Below are 16,973 nucleotides of genomic sequence, written 5' to 3'. Positions count from 1 at the left end.
CTGGGTAGAGCTGTCTAGTGTGTATGAAGAACTTTATCTAAGCCACTTTCCTCCATCTCCTCCTCCAGTATACCTGTAAGTAACACCTCCAAAGCCCTTCTCTTTATAACTCAAAAGTTTGTCCTTTCTAGGTTTACTCACTTTTCTATAGGTAAACTGAACACTGAGTCTTGTTCCAGAACCTGAAGCCTGAGGCCGGTTCCAGAGACAAAAGGGAAATGTAACTGCCAGCTAAGGAAGCAAAGGTAGATGGAGCTTCAAAGTTCAGCCAGCTCCTACCACTGTTCTCACTCATGCAAATAGCTTGCAGTCCAGAGAGCTGAAAACATCATGAAAATATCTTCTAACTGAATAAGAAGGCATGCAACTTCAACTCAAGACTACCAGTAAAGTGTTGAAGTGAGCTCCCCTTCCCCTTCATCTTAATGCACTTGTTCAGCATGAAGCAGCCAGATAGTCTGCGCCCCTACTCCCAAGTGAGAAACCCACAAGAGAAAGACAATCTCTTTGTTAAAAAAAAATCACCATTGGACTACGCCTACTATTATCCCATCTTTTCTGGTCTCTGCCAGATCTTTCTCATTTCCCTCTAACCATCAAAACTGTGCAACCCTACCCATCCTCACCCTTCTGCTCCCACCCCTAACTCCCTTGGATATACATACATGTTTTGTACAATTTAAAAAAAACAAAACCAAAAACACCAAACAAAGAAAGAGGTCTTTTCAGCAAATATGGCCACTGCAATACATCTTTTGATTCTTGACTGCGGCTACCATAGGTATTTGATTATGGATGCAAGTAAAAGGAAATCCCTGACAACATTAATTTTTCTTCCATTTATCATGATGTTGTCTATATGCCAAGTAGTGGAGATTTTTGTTTTCTTGATGTTTGGCTGTAATCCACATTGAAGGTTGCAGTCTGATGCTCCCTAAGGGCTTCAAGTCTTTACTTTCTGCTATCCAGGTTGTGTCACTTGTATTAATGCAATTTTTAAATGAATTTTTCTCCAGTCCTAATGTCACATTCTTCTTCATATAGTGTAGAGCTTTTCAAATTATTTGCTCAGCATACATACAGAATAGTTATGGAAAAAGGACCTGACTTGATGCATATTTTTCCTGATTTTACATCATGTATTACTGCCTTGTTCTGTCCCAGGGTCTGCTTCTTGGATTGTGTACATATTCCTAATGAGCACAAGTAAGTGTTCTGGAATTTCCAGTGCTTTCCATCATTCATTATGACCAACACAGTCAAATGTCTCTGCGGAATCAAGAGAATACAAGTAAACATCTTTCTGCTTTCAGCCTAGACACATTTGACTCCAGTAGTTATATTCCTCATTTCACGGCCTCTTCTGAATCTAGCCTGAATTTCTGACAGTGTACTTGCTTCAGACATTTTCCCCTCCAATAATCTTCAACAAAGGTTTTTGTTTTTGTGATATTAATGGTAGTACTCAATAATTTCCACACTCTGTTAGATCACCTTTTACTGGAATGGGCACAAACATAGATCTCTTCCAGGTGGTTGCCCTAATAGCTAATTTGGCATGGACAAAGTGGGACAGACTGGGCATGTCCAGAGCTGCAAGTGTTTGTTGAAACACTTCAACTGGCATTCTCTTATTTTTATCAATCCTTATTGCAGCTTGGATTCCTTCCTTCAGCACCACTGGTTCTTGATCATATGGTACTTTCTGAAATGGTTCAGTGTTGATGAATTATTTTTGGTATCATAATTCTGTGTGCCTTCCATCTTCTTTTGATGCTTTCTGCATCATTCAATATTTTGCTTCAGTACTGCAAATAGTGGCTTGATTCCCTCCCCCCCTCAAATCTTTCAGATTCAGAAATGCCAAATAAGATCTTCCCTTCTGGTTTATAACTTCCAGGTTTTTGCACCTGTCATTATACTTTGCTTTGTCTTCTCAAATGTCGCTTGGAAATGATCTGTTAGCTTTCTTATTTAATAATTTCTTCCCTCTGCTCTGAGTAGTTGAAAAGCAAATTCCAGAATATCTTCTGACATTTATTTTGGTCTTTTCTTTTGTCCATGTTATTGGTCGCCCCCCCCCTTTCTTTATGGATGATGTTATCCCACAACTAATCTTATCTTTATTCATCAATGCTCAATGTACTGAATCTCTATTCTTGAGAGTTTGTAAGTTCAAGTGAGACAAATTAAAAATATTTGGGAAGCTCTGGTGGCCTAGTAGTAGAAACTGTGCTGCAATCTCAAAGGCATGCAGTTTGAATCCACCAGTTCCTTTGTGGAAGAAGGATGGGCATTCTATTCCTGTGTGATTAACTGCCTCTGAAAACCTGCTGAAGGGTCAGCTATATGTTGGTTCTGACTTGATGGCGCACACCCCCCCCTCCACCCCCCCCCACTACCACCACCAAACTTGTTTCTTATTTTCTTCATTTTCAAGTTGAACAATCCTGTGAGTAACTAATGGGTCTATTCAACAACTGGTCCCTGGCTTTGCTCTCCCTGCTGATATTGAGCTTTTCCATGATCTCTTTTCAAATGTAGTCAATTTCATCAGGGAAGATGCATGTATGTGAAAAAGTGTATGCTTTTTTAAAAAAGCTATGTGCAGTGAATAAGGAATAGGTGATACAAAAATCTATCATATAATCTCTGATCTCATTTCTGTCACCAAGGTCATAACTTCCAACTAGTGACCCTCCAACTTTGTTTTCAACTTTCACATTCAAGTCACCAGTTATTACTAATGCATCTTGATTAAAAGTTTGACCAACTGCAGACTGCAAAAATTGGTAGAAATCCTCAGTTTCTTAATTTTTTACTTCACTAGTTGGTGTGTACATCTGAACAACTGTTATATGCATAGGTCTTATATGTGTAAGCATAGTATCCTATAGCTTGTAGCAAGCAGCTCATGGCAGAATTTGAAATTTTAAGTTCTTTTACATTTTTAATAGTATTCATTCATCCATGCACACTTCCTCTCCCCACCTACCCCCATTCCACTTGTAAGGCTATTACTTGTCATACACATGATTTCCAATCATCCACTCCTTTCAGAGGGTCCTTCCTTTCTCCCAGTCCAGTGCAGTTTTCATTATCCATTTATTCTTATACCAATCTTTCTCTCCTCCTCCCATCTTGATCTTATTATTACAATAATGGGCTTATGCAATATTTGTCTTTTTGTAACTGAGATATTCCACTCAGCATAATGTCTTCAAGACTCATCCATGCTGTGTTGTGTGAAATGTTCTTTGTGAAGATGGATGTAATACCATTCTTCCTCAATTTGTCATTTCTGACATAGTAGGTCATATGAACTTCTGGTTAAAAATGGCTAACAGAAAAAAAAAATGGCTAACAGGCCATTACAACTCACTAAGTCTTTATGTTTTGTATCTGATTTTCACAATTGCTTATTTTCCTAGATTCATAGTTACAGCCTAGATTCGAATTATTAATGGATGTTTGCAGCTATTTCTTGTTATTTTAAGTCACATCAACAACTAAAGGTCCTTAACTGGATGAAAGATTTAGTCCAGTTGCACAGAGAACTTTCCATCCTGAGGGGGCGCATCTTTTGGCACAGTGCCAGACAACACTCTGCTGTTCTTCATAGGGCTTTCTAGGTCTGGCAAGGATAGCCAGGCCAGCTTCTTAGTCAATCTTACTGTGGAAGCTCCTCTGAATCCTGTCCACCACGGTGACCCTACTGGTAACTGGAATACCAGCCTTAAAGATCCTAGCATCACAGTAACATTCGAGCCACCAGAGTAGTGCAGACAGTCAGATGAATGGTGTTCTTGCTGGTTTTAGAAAATACACAAAAGGAACAAATCTTGGCAAGACAGTCTAAATCTTCCCAGAAATTAAGAATTCCAGGATTCAAGCCTCTAAGTAAATTTTAAAAAGGTAAGTTTGGCAGGGAAGGAGGGTGAGAGCTCACAGTTTTTGGTTCTGTCGTTGTCCCTGTTGGCCTCGTCGATTGCTTGCTGGATCTCTTCCAGCCAAAGAACTTTAGAAACACCTTCAGAATCCTGGAAACAATGTCAGAGAATAAAAAGAAAAAAGGAACAGTGAATGCTGATGAAACAGAATGAATACATGCTTTCCAGAAGCCACTTTACATTAGTTTCCACAGATTTCTTTAGCTGCTTGCTACAGAGCAAACACTATTCTGTCCTGTAAAAGGGACTCAGGCAACAGGCGCAATCTGACCAGCAGGCACTCATTGTCTCCTCATAAGCTGTTGCACTGCTTGGTCTTCCATCTGCTGATTTCCAGGTTTGTTCTCTACCACAGTGGTCCACAGAGAATGAGATGGTTTCCTCCTCTGCATATGAGCCTTCAAAGGTTTTACACTGTAGATATAAAGAAACATAGAACCCCTTCATCCCAATCCCTGTGGGGTGCTATGAAGCTGCCTAGCCCTGACTTCGTCTCACACCCCTATGACTAAGTTTCCCCTCGTTTTTAAGAATGCAACTCCAATGCTACCTCCTCCACAAAGGCTCCCCTGACTGTTCCAGCTAAACATTCTCTCCCCTCTTTTAATTGCTCAATCACTGTGGTTTCCAAACTACATGCCAAAATGGCCAGGATATCAGGAAAAACATGAAATTTGAGAAATACATGGTGATGTGTGGCATTTATTGATTACAGAGACAAAACCAAAAAAAGAAATAAAGTCATGGTGATTAGTAAGCTAGTAGGAGAGACAGATGTGTCAACATATAATGACATATCATCTCATCCCTGCAACAATAGCAAAGTTCAACAGGGCAGGAAACAAAAAATGCTGGTGAGGTTGTACAGAAGTTGGAACTCTATTCCACCTCTGGTGGGAATGTAAAATGGTACAGCCACTATGGAAGGTGGTCTGGCGCTATTATCAAAAAGTTGGAAAAATACCACTTGATTCAATAATTCTACTACTGGGAATATGCCTTAAAAACACCAGAGCCACTGCTCAAACAGATGTATGCACATCCATGTGTCCATTAACAAATGGATAGGTATGGATAGGAAAACTATGGTACATTCCCAAAATGGGCTATTATGCAACACTTAAAATGTAAACATTACACAATGAACTTGAAAAGCATTATACAACATGGAGAAGCCTGGAGGGCATAATACATTATACAGAGTGAAACATATCAGTCACAGAAGGACAAATACTGCATAACACTGTTGTTACAAAATAGGACAGACAGGGTGGAGGTTGGGGAGAGAATGGGAAAAGAGTGGATAGATAATGAACATTGCAATAGAGTATATGAGGGGAAGAACTCTCCAAAAGGAATATGATTACACATTATATGTATGACAACAATCTGGAACAAGGGTTGCATTATGGGGTGAGCTGTGGGAAAGAGAGGAAGAAAATGTGCAACAATGAATAAAAAATATTATAAAAAATAATTATAATATAAAGTTATTAGCACAATGCTAGCTATAAATGTGTATCTAGAAATAGCTAAGAAGAAATACACCATGGTCGGAGGGTTGAGCTGTAGAAGGAAGAAAGACTGGGCAGTTAAGGATGGTTTCAGAGAGGTGATAGCAGCAATTAAAATGGGCTGAAGTACCTTATGACTCTCTCTTTGGTTAATTCCAATGTAGAGTTAACACAGAATTTATGATATGTGAGTTCCAACCAGCTATCATGCTTCATAAAAAAACTTGCCCAAGATGGCAAATAAACTTTTTTATCAGAGATATAAATTAAATCTTTTTAGGGAGGATGAGACATTCCATGTTTCTGAAAATTGGGAATCTTTGCTTGTGTACAGTAGAAAGTATCACAGCCTAAATCCTGAAGCAAGATAAGGATGAGTGGGAGGTCCTGATGCTGGGCTTGAAGCCCACTGGGTGCTCTGGAAAACCAACCTCTCGTTTACGACTCTAGGTGAATGCGGACAGGAAGGAGAAAGACGGTTCTCTAGCTCTGCTGCTTCTCTGACTGGCATCTAACCCCGATTACCTCAGAGGCTAAAGTGTATGGAAAGAGCTCTGAAAAGGAGGTAAAATGTCTGCAGTTCTATCATCCCACAACATCGAGGCTGATAGAAAGAAATTTCTGGTGAAGGAAGGCTGAGCCCTGTTCCCCCAGCCATCTCCAGCCAGACCTACCACTTGGGACCCATCAGCTGTTACTAAGACATTCCATTTCTTTGGAGAATGGATGGGGACGATTTAAACAGGAAACAAGACGGGAGGGCAAAGACTAGCAGAATAATGAATGGGGGTGGGAACACTCAGGAATTTTTTTTTCCTTCTTCTGTTTCTCCTGGCCCAAAGACAACACAATATTCTCCATTCCATTATCTAAAAACAAAGTTCTATACAAGTTTATTAATGTGTGCCTTTATATTTTTGAAGGGTGTTTACTCTTCTTCTTATGTAAGTTAATACTACAGAAGATACACCAGCTAAAATGAACCAGATGAGAAGACAATGATAATATTTCTTTAAAGTTTCAAGTATTATCTGTACAGGCGAGTTAAAGAGAGACTTTGAATGCATTTTCAAATCAATTTAAGACCATAGTTTAAATTGTGACACAGTAAACAAACATTTATCTTGGAGAAAGTATAGCCAGAGGGCATTTTGGAGGCAAGGATGGTGACGCTAGTCTCACATACAGTGAGCATGTTGTTAGAAGAGGCTATTCCTTGGGAATATACCTTTTCAACTTGTATTCAGAACAGATCATCTCGGAGGCTGGGCTCTGTGAGGAGAAATACGGCATCAGGATTGGTGGAAGATCTATCAACAATCTGTGTTATGCAGATGACACAACTCTGCTTGCTGAAACTGAGGAGGACCTGAAGCGCTTGCTGCAGAAGGTCAAGGACTGCAGCCTCCAATATGGATTAAGGCTCATTGTCAAGTAGACAAAGATTCTCACCACTGACCAATTGGCAGCATCAGGATGGATGGTGAAGAGACTGAGATTGTTCACAGCTTTAGTTTGCTTGGCTCCATAGTCAACACTCTTGGCACCAGCAGCCAGAAATTAAAAGACATATTGTGATGGGAAAGTCTGCTGTTAGGGACCTCTCTAAAGTACTGAAGAGCAATGGTGTCTCTTTGGAGACTAAGGTGTGTTTGATACAGGTCATGGTCTTTGCTATCACTTGTTATGCATCAGAGAGTTGGACAATGACTAAGGAGGATAGAAGGAGAATTGATGCCTTTGAGCTTTGGTGCTGGAGAAGAGTATTGAGAGTACCATGGACTGCCAAGAAAACAGTTTCATCCTGGAGAGGGTTAAACCAGGCTGCTCCTTGGAGGTAAGGATTCTGAGTCTTCGTCTGACATGCTTTGGTCATGTTGTAAGGAGAGACCGATTCTTGGAGAAGGACATCATGCTTGGGAGGGTGGAGGGACAACGCAGGAGGGGAAGGCCTTCTAGGAGATGGATTGAGTCGATGACTGGGGTAATCGGGATGAGTATGTCAAAGGCAATGAGATTAGCACAGGACAGAACAGAGTTTAGGGCTGTTGTACACTGGGTCACTATGAGTCACAAGTGACTTGACGGCACATAACAACAACAACAATTCCTTGGGAAGAGACTTTAGGCTTGGAAAGGTGGAGGATAAATGAGAGGAAGACCCTTAAATGAGATGAACTGATACAGTGACTGTAACAATGAGTTCAAATGATGAAATGGCAAAGGACAGCACAAATCTGTCATTCATAGGGTGGCTATGAGTTGTACTCGGTTCAAGTGTTCCTAACAACAAACTGAGGACAGAGTTAAGTACAAAGGCAAGAGTGAGTAAAAACTGAAATTTACTCAAAGTGTCCTTTTCAAAGTACATTACCTAAAACGGAAAATAATGTGATTGTTATGAATCACCGCACCTTTACCTTTAGATAAACAGTTATGTTCAACATGCAAATTACTGGTAGGTTACATGAACAGGAAGTAGGTCATGTGCAATGAAAGAAAAATTTTATGAATTTAGATGACATGTAAAAGAATTATTTCAAGTAAATAAAATGTACCTTTAACATTTGGTTTTGTTTTTCTTTTGGTTATAATTTATTTCTATAAGATAGCATACTTTCTTAATATGTGTTAGCAAACAGTATATACAACTGAAGTAGTGAGCACAGATATTACTGTGTAAAAATACTGGTTTGATGAGATGTACTTGAAAGTTCACACAGATCAATTCCTAGCTCTACTCTTCAGTTTTGAAGGCTTGTGAGGAATTTACATTCTTTGGCTCTGGTAACAAACATGCTATTTCTCTGTTGAAGTTATCCCATTAGTTACAGGAAAACGTACTGTAATACAGTTTTCTTTCTGGAGTGACTTAAAATATAAGTATAAGTAAAAGCTAACTGGAGATTTGCTCTTCAGTACTCCTGGCATAAAGGGGTTCTCCATCCTTCCACACTGTATTATGATTTTTAGATTCAGGAAATAGCGTTTTTTTTTTTTTTTGTTTTTTTTTTAGGTCCCTCAGTCACTTAGCCCTACAGAATTAAAGGCTCAGGACATACTAACCAGTGGCAACAAACAAACATACAAAACATCTCAAATAAGTAAGCAAACGAGCAGTAAGATACAAGAACCAAACTTCACAAAATCAAGTTCTGGACAAATTCTGATGATAAATTCAAACCAACGTGATGTTAAGGGAGATTTTCAAGGGAGTTAAGTATCCACTTTTGACTTCTTGCAAATGCTCGCCTTCCATGATTGATTTTATTGATAATTATGGAATGAGCTCAAGGCGGCCTACTCAGCAGGAAGTTGTGTTGTTAACCCAGAGGCATGTGGTTCCAATCCACCAATTAATTGCTCAAGGGGAGGGAGAATATGGGCAATTCTCCTCAGTTTCTGAAAACTTGCTGGAGAGTCAGCTATAGTCTGTTCTGACTAGCCAGCAATGAGGTGTTGTGTTTTTTTTTTTTTTTTTAGTTTGAATGAGTTTAAGAATTAACTTTTAAAATATCTGTAAAGATAAGAAAAAGGGTCATTTCTACTGCTCAAATACAGAGCAGAACAAAATGCACTTTAACAAGGGGTAAAAAATGAGACTGAGCAGATGCAAAACAGTCACTGGGCATTGATCCTCAGCTGCCCTCTGTAAAGACCTGTGTGCTTTCTGCTTTTCCTAAGTGTACCTCACTACACAGCCTCCATTCGAGAAGGATGAGCAGGGTAGGGAAGAGTTAAAGGGCCTCCACGGGGATCATGCAGTGCGCTTGCTCCAGTTGGTGGAGGCTCAGCCTGAGTCACAGCAGTGCTGACAATCCATGGGGTCACACCCTTCCCCTGCAGAGGGCTCCGGCGAGTTTCCTGCCGCACAGCACAAGGCAGCAAACTTCTCCTGTGACAAGACTTCCAATTTCCGTGGGCACATGGGGCCGACTCAAAACCGTGCTCCCAACTGCCTTCCTTAACTCCACATATCTAATACCATCTGAGAAGTAACTCAGGTCTTCAAAATGAAAACTCTGGTCATCTTCACAGCTGCAGGACTCCTGCTTCTGCCACCTACTTTCTGTCAAAGTGGTAAGCTCTTTCTTTATGGGGTAGCAGGGGTGTGCTGGTGTATGCTGGGCATTGAGTCAAAAGAACCCAATTTTCTCTGCATTTCACACAAACAACATGCCCAAAGGCAGCGTTTTGGGTGTTACTATTAAGTTCCTATTAAAGGGTAAAATCAGGAAAGCATCAACATACAGCCTGTTGGCTTTATTTATGCAGATGTAAGGGTTCTCAAATTTGTGTCACAATCAGATTTTAGAGATTGACAGTTAAGTGTAAAACCAATTTTTTGTGTGTGTGTGAGAAGCTGCTGGTTTCTAAGAATTTCCTGTAACTAGGCAAGATAGCACTTTTTCAAGGGATAAAAAGAAAAGTCCTAATTTATGACTCTTAGGATGAACAAAATCGAGAGAAGAACATTGCCAGACAAACATCTGTTTTCAAATGCTAGGGATGTAAATAAGTTAATGATTTTCCAGATGAAATACCTTTCTGACTTTCAGTGGTAAGAAGGAGTTATTTTACTCTCACATAGGACTTTTTTACTTTAGAATTTAGATCTCCCCAACCTTAACTCAACTTCCTAGATTACCTCTCACCATGTTAGCCCATAACCTGTTGGTCCCAGAGCAATTGCATTTGTGACTGCTTCCACTGCCATGCCACTTCCCAGCCAACACCGTTGGCAGACAGAAAGGGGGCAGTGAGGGATGGCTACAGGAGGGGAACCCCCCCTTTGTAAGAATGGTGAGAGCTGGTTATCAATAGCTGACAATGTAACTGACAAGGAGCTCTGGCAACATGATCACCCAAGCACTCAGCTTCTAATGAAAAGTTTGGGGGTTTGAACCTACCAGCTGCTCCACAGGAGACAAATGAGGCAGTCTGCTGCCATGAAGACTTACAGCCTCAGAAATCCTGTGGAGGAGTTAGACTCAGACTCAACTTGATGGCAGGGTCTGGTTTTTTGCTTTAGCATAACTGATAGTTGGCATCCCAGAGGCCATGGAAAGCTTTAGGGAGGTGTGCACATGTGTGGAATCTACGAGGGTGAGTGTTCTTTCTGGGTGTAGATGAGCCTGATGTTGAGCAGCAGGACTGCAGAGAACACAGGTTAGAGGAGATGTTTCTGTCAATGTCAGTGGATGCTGGTGAAACTGAAGAGGGAGCCTGAAGCACTGAAGGCAGGATCTATTTAGTAGCGGGTGAAGGTTGGGCTTAGTCCCTCCCTATGACCTTTCCTCAGAAAGGCATTTCAGAAGCCTTATGCCAAATGACAACCTGTATAAAGAATTCTACTCTTTCAGAAAAATAAAATTTAATAATGAGGGCCATTCTCAGAAAAACTAGGTTGCAAGGAATTAAAGGCTTTTTTAGGCTGCACCCCATCTGGAATTCGCAGGAAATGGAACCCAGGCTGCTGTTCGCAAATAGACTGTCTGGCATTTTGTTTTCAGGCTTGATGTCTTGCTCAACCAGAGGAATTTCTGAAAACTGACAAGACTATTGGTTTCAGCAGCAATCTTATCAAACCCTGCAGGAAAATTACTTGTATAGTGTGCTGCTGTTATATGTCGTTAGGTCGACTATGAGTAATAGCGGCCCTATGCACAAGAGCTCTGAATCCTCCTCTATCTCCTCTTCCAACTTTGCATCTATCTTTAAAGGCACATTTCTGTGGGTGATGTTGGGTGGAAGAGCTTTTCCAAAGCACAAAAAAAATGTGCAGAAGGATTTCTGTGGTCTTATACAATAGGCCTTCAGAAATTGCAAGAAAAAGGTCACCTCCCACGCTTTCCTTTCCTTCTCTTCAACTGTGCTACCTACCATTCCTGAGGTCACACGGATCGCCCTCATGTCCTCACTGGTTGAGAAAAAAACTCTCCCCATGTTTTACACAGTGAAGGCAGTTGCGCAATCTCAGGGTAAGAGGGAGCTCGGATTTCTCCCTGGGGCTAAGTGCTAGAGATTAGAGCAGGAAGAGAAACCAAGGCTGAATGAGAAACAGGTTACCAAACACTAACTTTAGACATTCAACAAGAAGGAATTCAGAAGTCACGTGGAAAACGTTAACAGGCAGAACACTGACGTCTGCAATAATTATGAGGTATGTTTAGGATCAAAGGCCACCTTAAGGTAATTTGAGAGACCCTGTTTCCATATAGAAAGATCCTGAATCCATATTGACTACATACAGAGTCCAGTAATAACTGGCCAACCAGAAAGGTAGAGGTTCTAGTCTACCCAGATGCACCTTGGGATAAAAGTCTGGCAATGTGTTTCTGAAAAAGTGAGGCCTTAAAAACCCCTCTGAAGGTCAGTTCTATCTGAACACATACTGGGTTGCCACAAACCAGAATTGCCTTGTTGGAGGCTGGAATTTTCAACACAAGCCACACATTTGTGTATTTTTTTTAAATTTAATTTTATTATTTTTTGTGTGTACCATCAAATCAGATCTGACTGGTACAGGAGATTGCCTCTTCTTCTCCAGCAGAGCATCTGGTGGATTTGAACCACGTACCCCTAGGCTTGTGTATTTTTAATGGAAAAAAACAAATAGTATAATGAGAAATAAATTGGACTATTCAAGCTCATTTTATCTCTGGAAATGTCTTTTCAGAAAATTATGGTTATTAATATTTATATGCAATATAGGGAGCTCTGGCAAGGAGTTGTGCTGCCAACCCAGTCAGGCGGTTATGATATGTGGTTGATAAGATTCTAAGTTTCAAAAGTTTACTCCTAAATCATAAGTCATCATGCTAATTTCATCCTCTGACAATTCTTTGTTTCTTCTCTCCTTGAAAAGCAGCTCCGGTAGCATGGGTATTAACTGAAAGACTAGCAGTTCAAATGCATTATGTGCTGCAAGAGAGAAGTAATGGTCCCTTTAAAGATTTACAGCTTCTGAAACCAGGAGGGTTGCTATAAGTTGACACTGGGTTAACAGAGGATTTCTCCTTTACAAGGAGTCATTTCTTGACACAGTGGCTGTTGGATTTGAACTGCTAACCTTTTGGTTAGCAGTGCAACATGTAATGAACACACTGAACACACTGCATCACCAGGGCTACCTTGTAATTAATTTTTAAAAAAAACAACAAACCCTTAAACTCATTGTGGTGGAGTTGGAGCAGACTTACAGTTCACTCTTGTAACATTAAGTAAATAAGTATGTTTTGGAAAGTTTTTAAAAAAGGAAGAAAAACAAAGTAATTTCTTCTAAAGTTTATCCTTAGCTTCTTCTTATATGTGTCCCTAGATTATCTCAACTGTTGTTATTGTTAAGTACCATCAACTTGAGTGTGACTCTAAGGGATCCTAGGAACAGATGTGAACCCTGCCCTATGCAGTGCCAGTCTCACAATTTCTGACACAGTTGAGCCCATTGCTGCAGTCACTGGATCAATCCATCTCACGAGAGTCTTCCTCTCTTTCTAAGCATGTTGTTCTTTTCCAAGGAACAGTCTTTCCTAGCAACATGCGCAAAGCATGTGAGACAACACTTCGTTACCTTTCCTTCAAAGGAGCACTCAGGCTGCATTTTCTCCAAGACACACCTATTTGTTTTTTTTGGTAGTTCATGGGATATTCAGTACTCTTCTCCAATACTACAACTCAAAGGCATTTATCCTTCTGTCATCCATATTCATTGTTCAGCTCTCAGATGCATAGTAATAACTGAAAAGACCATGGATTGAATCAAGCACATCTTAGTTGTTAAACTGACATCATTGCTCCTTAGGATTTTGGACAAGTTCTTGACACCAGACTTTCCCAATGCAATACATCTTTTGATTTTTTGACTGCTGTTGTTATTATGTGCCAGAGAGTTGCTTGTGATTCACAGTGACCCTATGTACAAGAGTACTCAACCCTGCTCTATCCTGCCAACCTCACTGTCTCACCCACTTCAATTACCCCAATCACTGAATCGATCGAGGGTCTTTCTCTCCTGCACTGTTTCTCCACCCTCCCAAGCATGACATCCTTCTCCAAGGACTGGTTCCTCCTTGCAACATGCCCAAAGTATGTCAGACGAAGCTTCAGAATCCTTGCCTCCAAGGAGCAGTCTGGTTTCACCCTCTCCAGGACAAATCGGTTTGTTCTCCTAGCAGTCCATGTTATATTCAACACTCTTCTCCAGCACCACAGATCAAAGGCATCAATTATCTCTCATCCCTAGTCACTGTGAAATATTGACAATTTAAATCTATTCTTCATCTATCAAGATGCTGCTCGGTGGTGAGGACTTTTGTCTTAGCTGGCTGAGATGTAATCCACATTGAAAACTGTAGTTTTTGATCTTTTGTAGAAAGTGTTTCAAGTCCTCCTCACTTTCAGCAAGCAAGGTTGTGTCATCTGTACAATGCAGGTTGTTGATGCTACATTCCTCTTATAAAATCCAGCTTCTCAAAGATTTCCTCAGCATACCAAGTTTGCTTGGCTCCACAATCAAGACTCTTGGAAAATAAAAGACAAATTGCATTGGGAAAGTCTGCTGTCAGGGACTTCTCCAGAGTACTGGAGAGCAATGATGTCAGTCTGGAGACTAATGTGAGCCTGATCAAGGCCATGGTCTTTGCAATTACTTGCTATGCATCAGAAAGCTGGATAATGACTAGGGATGATAGAAGGAGAATTGATGCCTTTGAGCTGTGGTGCTGGAGAAGAATACTGACTATACCATGGACTGCTAGGAGAACAAACAAGTCTGTCCTGGAGAGGGTGAAACCAGGCTGCTCCTTGGAGAAAAAATAATCGAAAGCTCTGTCTGATCTGACATACTTTGGACATGTTGCAAGGAGGACCAGTCCTTGGAGAGGGACATCATGCTTGGTAGGGTGGAGGGACAGAGCAAGAGAGGAAGACTCTTGATGAGATGGATTGACGCAGTGAGTAGGGTAATGAGGTAGGTGGGTCAGAGACAAAAGGTTGGCTCAGGATAGAGCAGGGTTCAGAGCTGTTGTACATAGGGTCACTACAAGTTGCAGGCAACTCACCGGCACATAACAACAACAACCAACTGAATAGGTATGAAGAAAGGATACAATCCTTTTAAATTAAAACCTCTTTGTTGTTGGTGTTAGGTATGGGTGAGGTGACTACCACATATAACAATTCTTTGAACAATAGATCTGAACCTTGCCCTGCTCTGTGCTATCCTCACAGTCTCCACCATGCTCAAGCTCTCTCATGTAGCCACTGCGTCAATAGATCTCATTGAAGGTTTTCCTCTCAACTCTTATTTTTTTCCAGCATGCCTTTCCAAGGGAGCTATGGCACCCTAGTGGCAAAAAGCTGTGCTGCAATCTCAAAAAAATATGGTTTAAGTCCACGAGTTGGATGGGTAATTTCCTCTCATGCAATTAACTGCCTCTGAAAACCTCCTGGAGGGTCAGCTATGGGTCAGTTCTGACTCAATGGTACACAGTACAATAACAATGCCTTTCCAAGGACTGGCACCTCCTCACACCACAATTTGAAAGTACTGATTCTTCTTCTTTCATTCTTATTCACTATTCAACTTTCAGATGCATAGGAAGTAAATGAAAAGACCACAATTTGGATCTTGGGAGCTCTAATAATAGTTATGCCACCAATCCAAAGGCACATGGTTCGAATTCACCAATGGCTCTGTAAGAGAAAGATGAGCTGTCTCCTTCTATACGATTAACAGCCTCTGAAAATCAGCTGGAGGGTCAATTATGAGTCAGTTCCAACTCTGTATATTAACAACTTAGAACAGTCATATGGAGAAAGGATATAATCTCGACACACACAACTTCTATGCAGACTAATAACTGCATAGCTATTTTGAAATGCCTTTGAATTTTGTTACTGGTGAAGAGTATGGAATATACATAGATTGGGGGGAAAACACCCCAAAACCAAATCCAAACACATTTGTCTTAGAAGACATGCAGCCAGAGCGCTCCTTAGACACAAAAATAGTGTCTAATAATAGTTTGTTCTCACAAACTTTGGGCATGCTCTGGGGAGGGGCCAGTTCCTGGGAAAGGACATCATGCCTCGGAAAGGAGCGGGTCAGTGAAGGCGAGGGAGCCCCTCAAGGAGATGACATGACTATAGCAAGCTCAAGAACAGGAGGGGCTGTGAGAAGAATGCAGAATCGGGCAGCACTTTATTCCCTCGCACACAGGGGCAGCTGCGAGCCAGTCTACTTGACAGCACCTACCCAGTAATAACAATGTGAGTCCCTGGTATTTTAGACTCAGTACTTAATCTTCCGACTTTGGTAATTTTAGCTATTCCACTCACAACTCAAATACAGCAATATTAAAATGTGAGATTTTTGCCTCTGCCCATTCTTGCTCCTTTGCCCCTCCCCCCATTTAATGGCATCCTCCTTCTACAAGTCATGGCAGAGTCCAAACCACATGGCACCCTGCCTTCTGCCTCTCCTTCAGTACCCCCGTGAGGAAATCAGAAGGCCTCATCACTCTCTCACATTTATCTCCTTTTTATCACCACTGCTTTCATCCATAACTCATCATCTTGGTCTGAACGATTACAGTATAGCCTCTAAACCAACTCTCCTTCCCTCAAGCTTTCCAATCTTTTCTTTACACTATCAATCACTGCCTTCTTAAACCCAAATCAAATCACAAGTGGATTAGCTTCCTACTGTTGATATCACAAATTAAAACAAACTTAGTATCTTAAAACAACATGGGTTTGGGGAGTTCTGGTGACCTAGTAACAAGAAGACGTGCTGCAATCCCTAAGGCCCGTGGTTTGAGTCCACCAGATGCTTCGCTGGAGAAGGAGGGACATCTCTTCCTGTGCCAGTCGGATCTGATTTGACGGTACACAACAAGAAAAAAGAAGGGAAAACAAAAAAAGAAAAATGAAAAAACCCACCCCAAAACATGAGTTTATTATCTTTTAACTCTGGAGGTCAGAGTCCTTGAATTATGTGCTGGCAGGTCTGTGTTAGCCCTGGAAGCTCTAGTGGAGAATCTATTTTCTTTCTTTTTTCATTTCTAGATGTTCTCTGCATTCTTTAGCTCAGAGTTCATTTTTCACCTTTAATGTCAGCAATGCAACATTATCAGTCTCTTTTCTGACTTTTATTCTCCTGGACACCTCTTATCAGGATCTCTGTCATCATCATCAACATCATCATCATCATCATCATCATCATCCAGCACAGTTTTCCTATCTCAATTCCCTTAATTTAATTGTTGTTGTTATGTGCCATCGAGTTGTTTGTGACTCATAGCCACCCTATGTACAAGAGTCCTAAACACCGTTCTGTCCTGTGCCAACCTCACTGTATCAAACACATTCATTCCCACCACTCCACTCACAGAATTGATCCATCTCATCAAGGGTCTTCCTCTCCTGCACCGTCTCTCCACTCTCCCAAACATGATGTCCCTCTCCAAGGACCAGTCCCTCCTTGCAACATGTCCAAAGTATGTCA

The 16,973-nt window shown here is 41.0% G+C and overlaps 1 protein-coding gene across 1 annotated transcript in view; it reads right to left on the bottom strand.

Annotated features, from left to right (window-relative positions):
• The window catches only part of IQGAP2 (IQ motif containing GTPase activating protein 2), a 392,955-nt gene that overhangs the window by 121,800 nt on the left and 254,182 nt on the right, over positions 1–16,973 (bottom strand). Inside the window, exon 13 of the mRNA XM_006889829.1 lies at positions 3,950–4,040. Within this exon, the coding sequence (XP_006889891.1) occupies positions 3,950–4,040 (91 nt within the window). The remainder of the gene's footprint in view (positions 1–3,949; positions 4,041–16,973) is intronic.

The sequence above is a fragment of the Elephantulus edwardii genome, unplaced genomic scaffold, assembly GCF_000299155.1.
Source record: "Elephantulus edwardii isolate Elephantulus edwardi_28Jun2011 unplaced genomic scaffold, EleEdw1.0 scaffold00082, whole genome shotgun sequence".
NCBI classification, from domain to species: domain Eukaryota; kingdom Metazoa; phylum Chordata; class Mammalia; order Macroscelidea; family Macroscelididae; genus Elephantulus; species Elephantulus edwardii.
The sequence above is the reverse complement of the archived record's forward strand: the minus strand, read 5'-3'. Positions and strand labels throughout refer to the sequence as shown.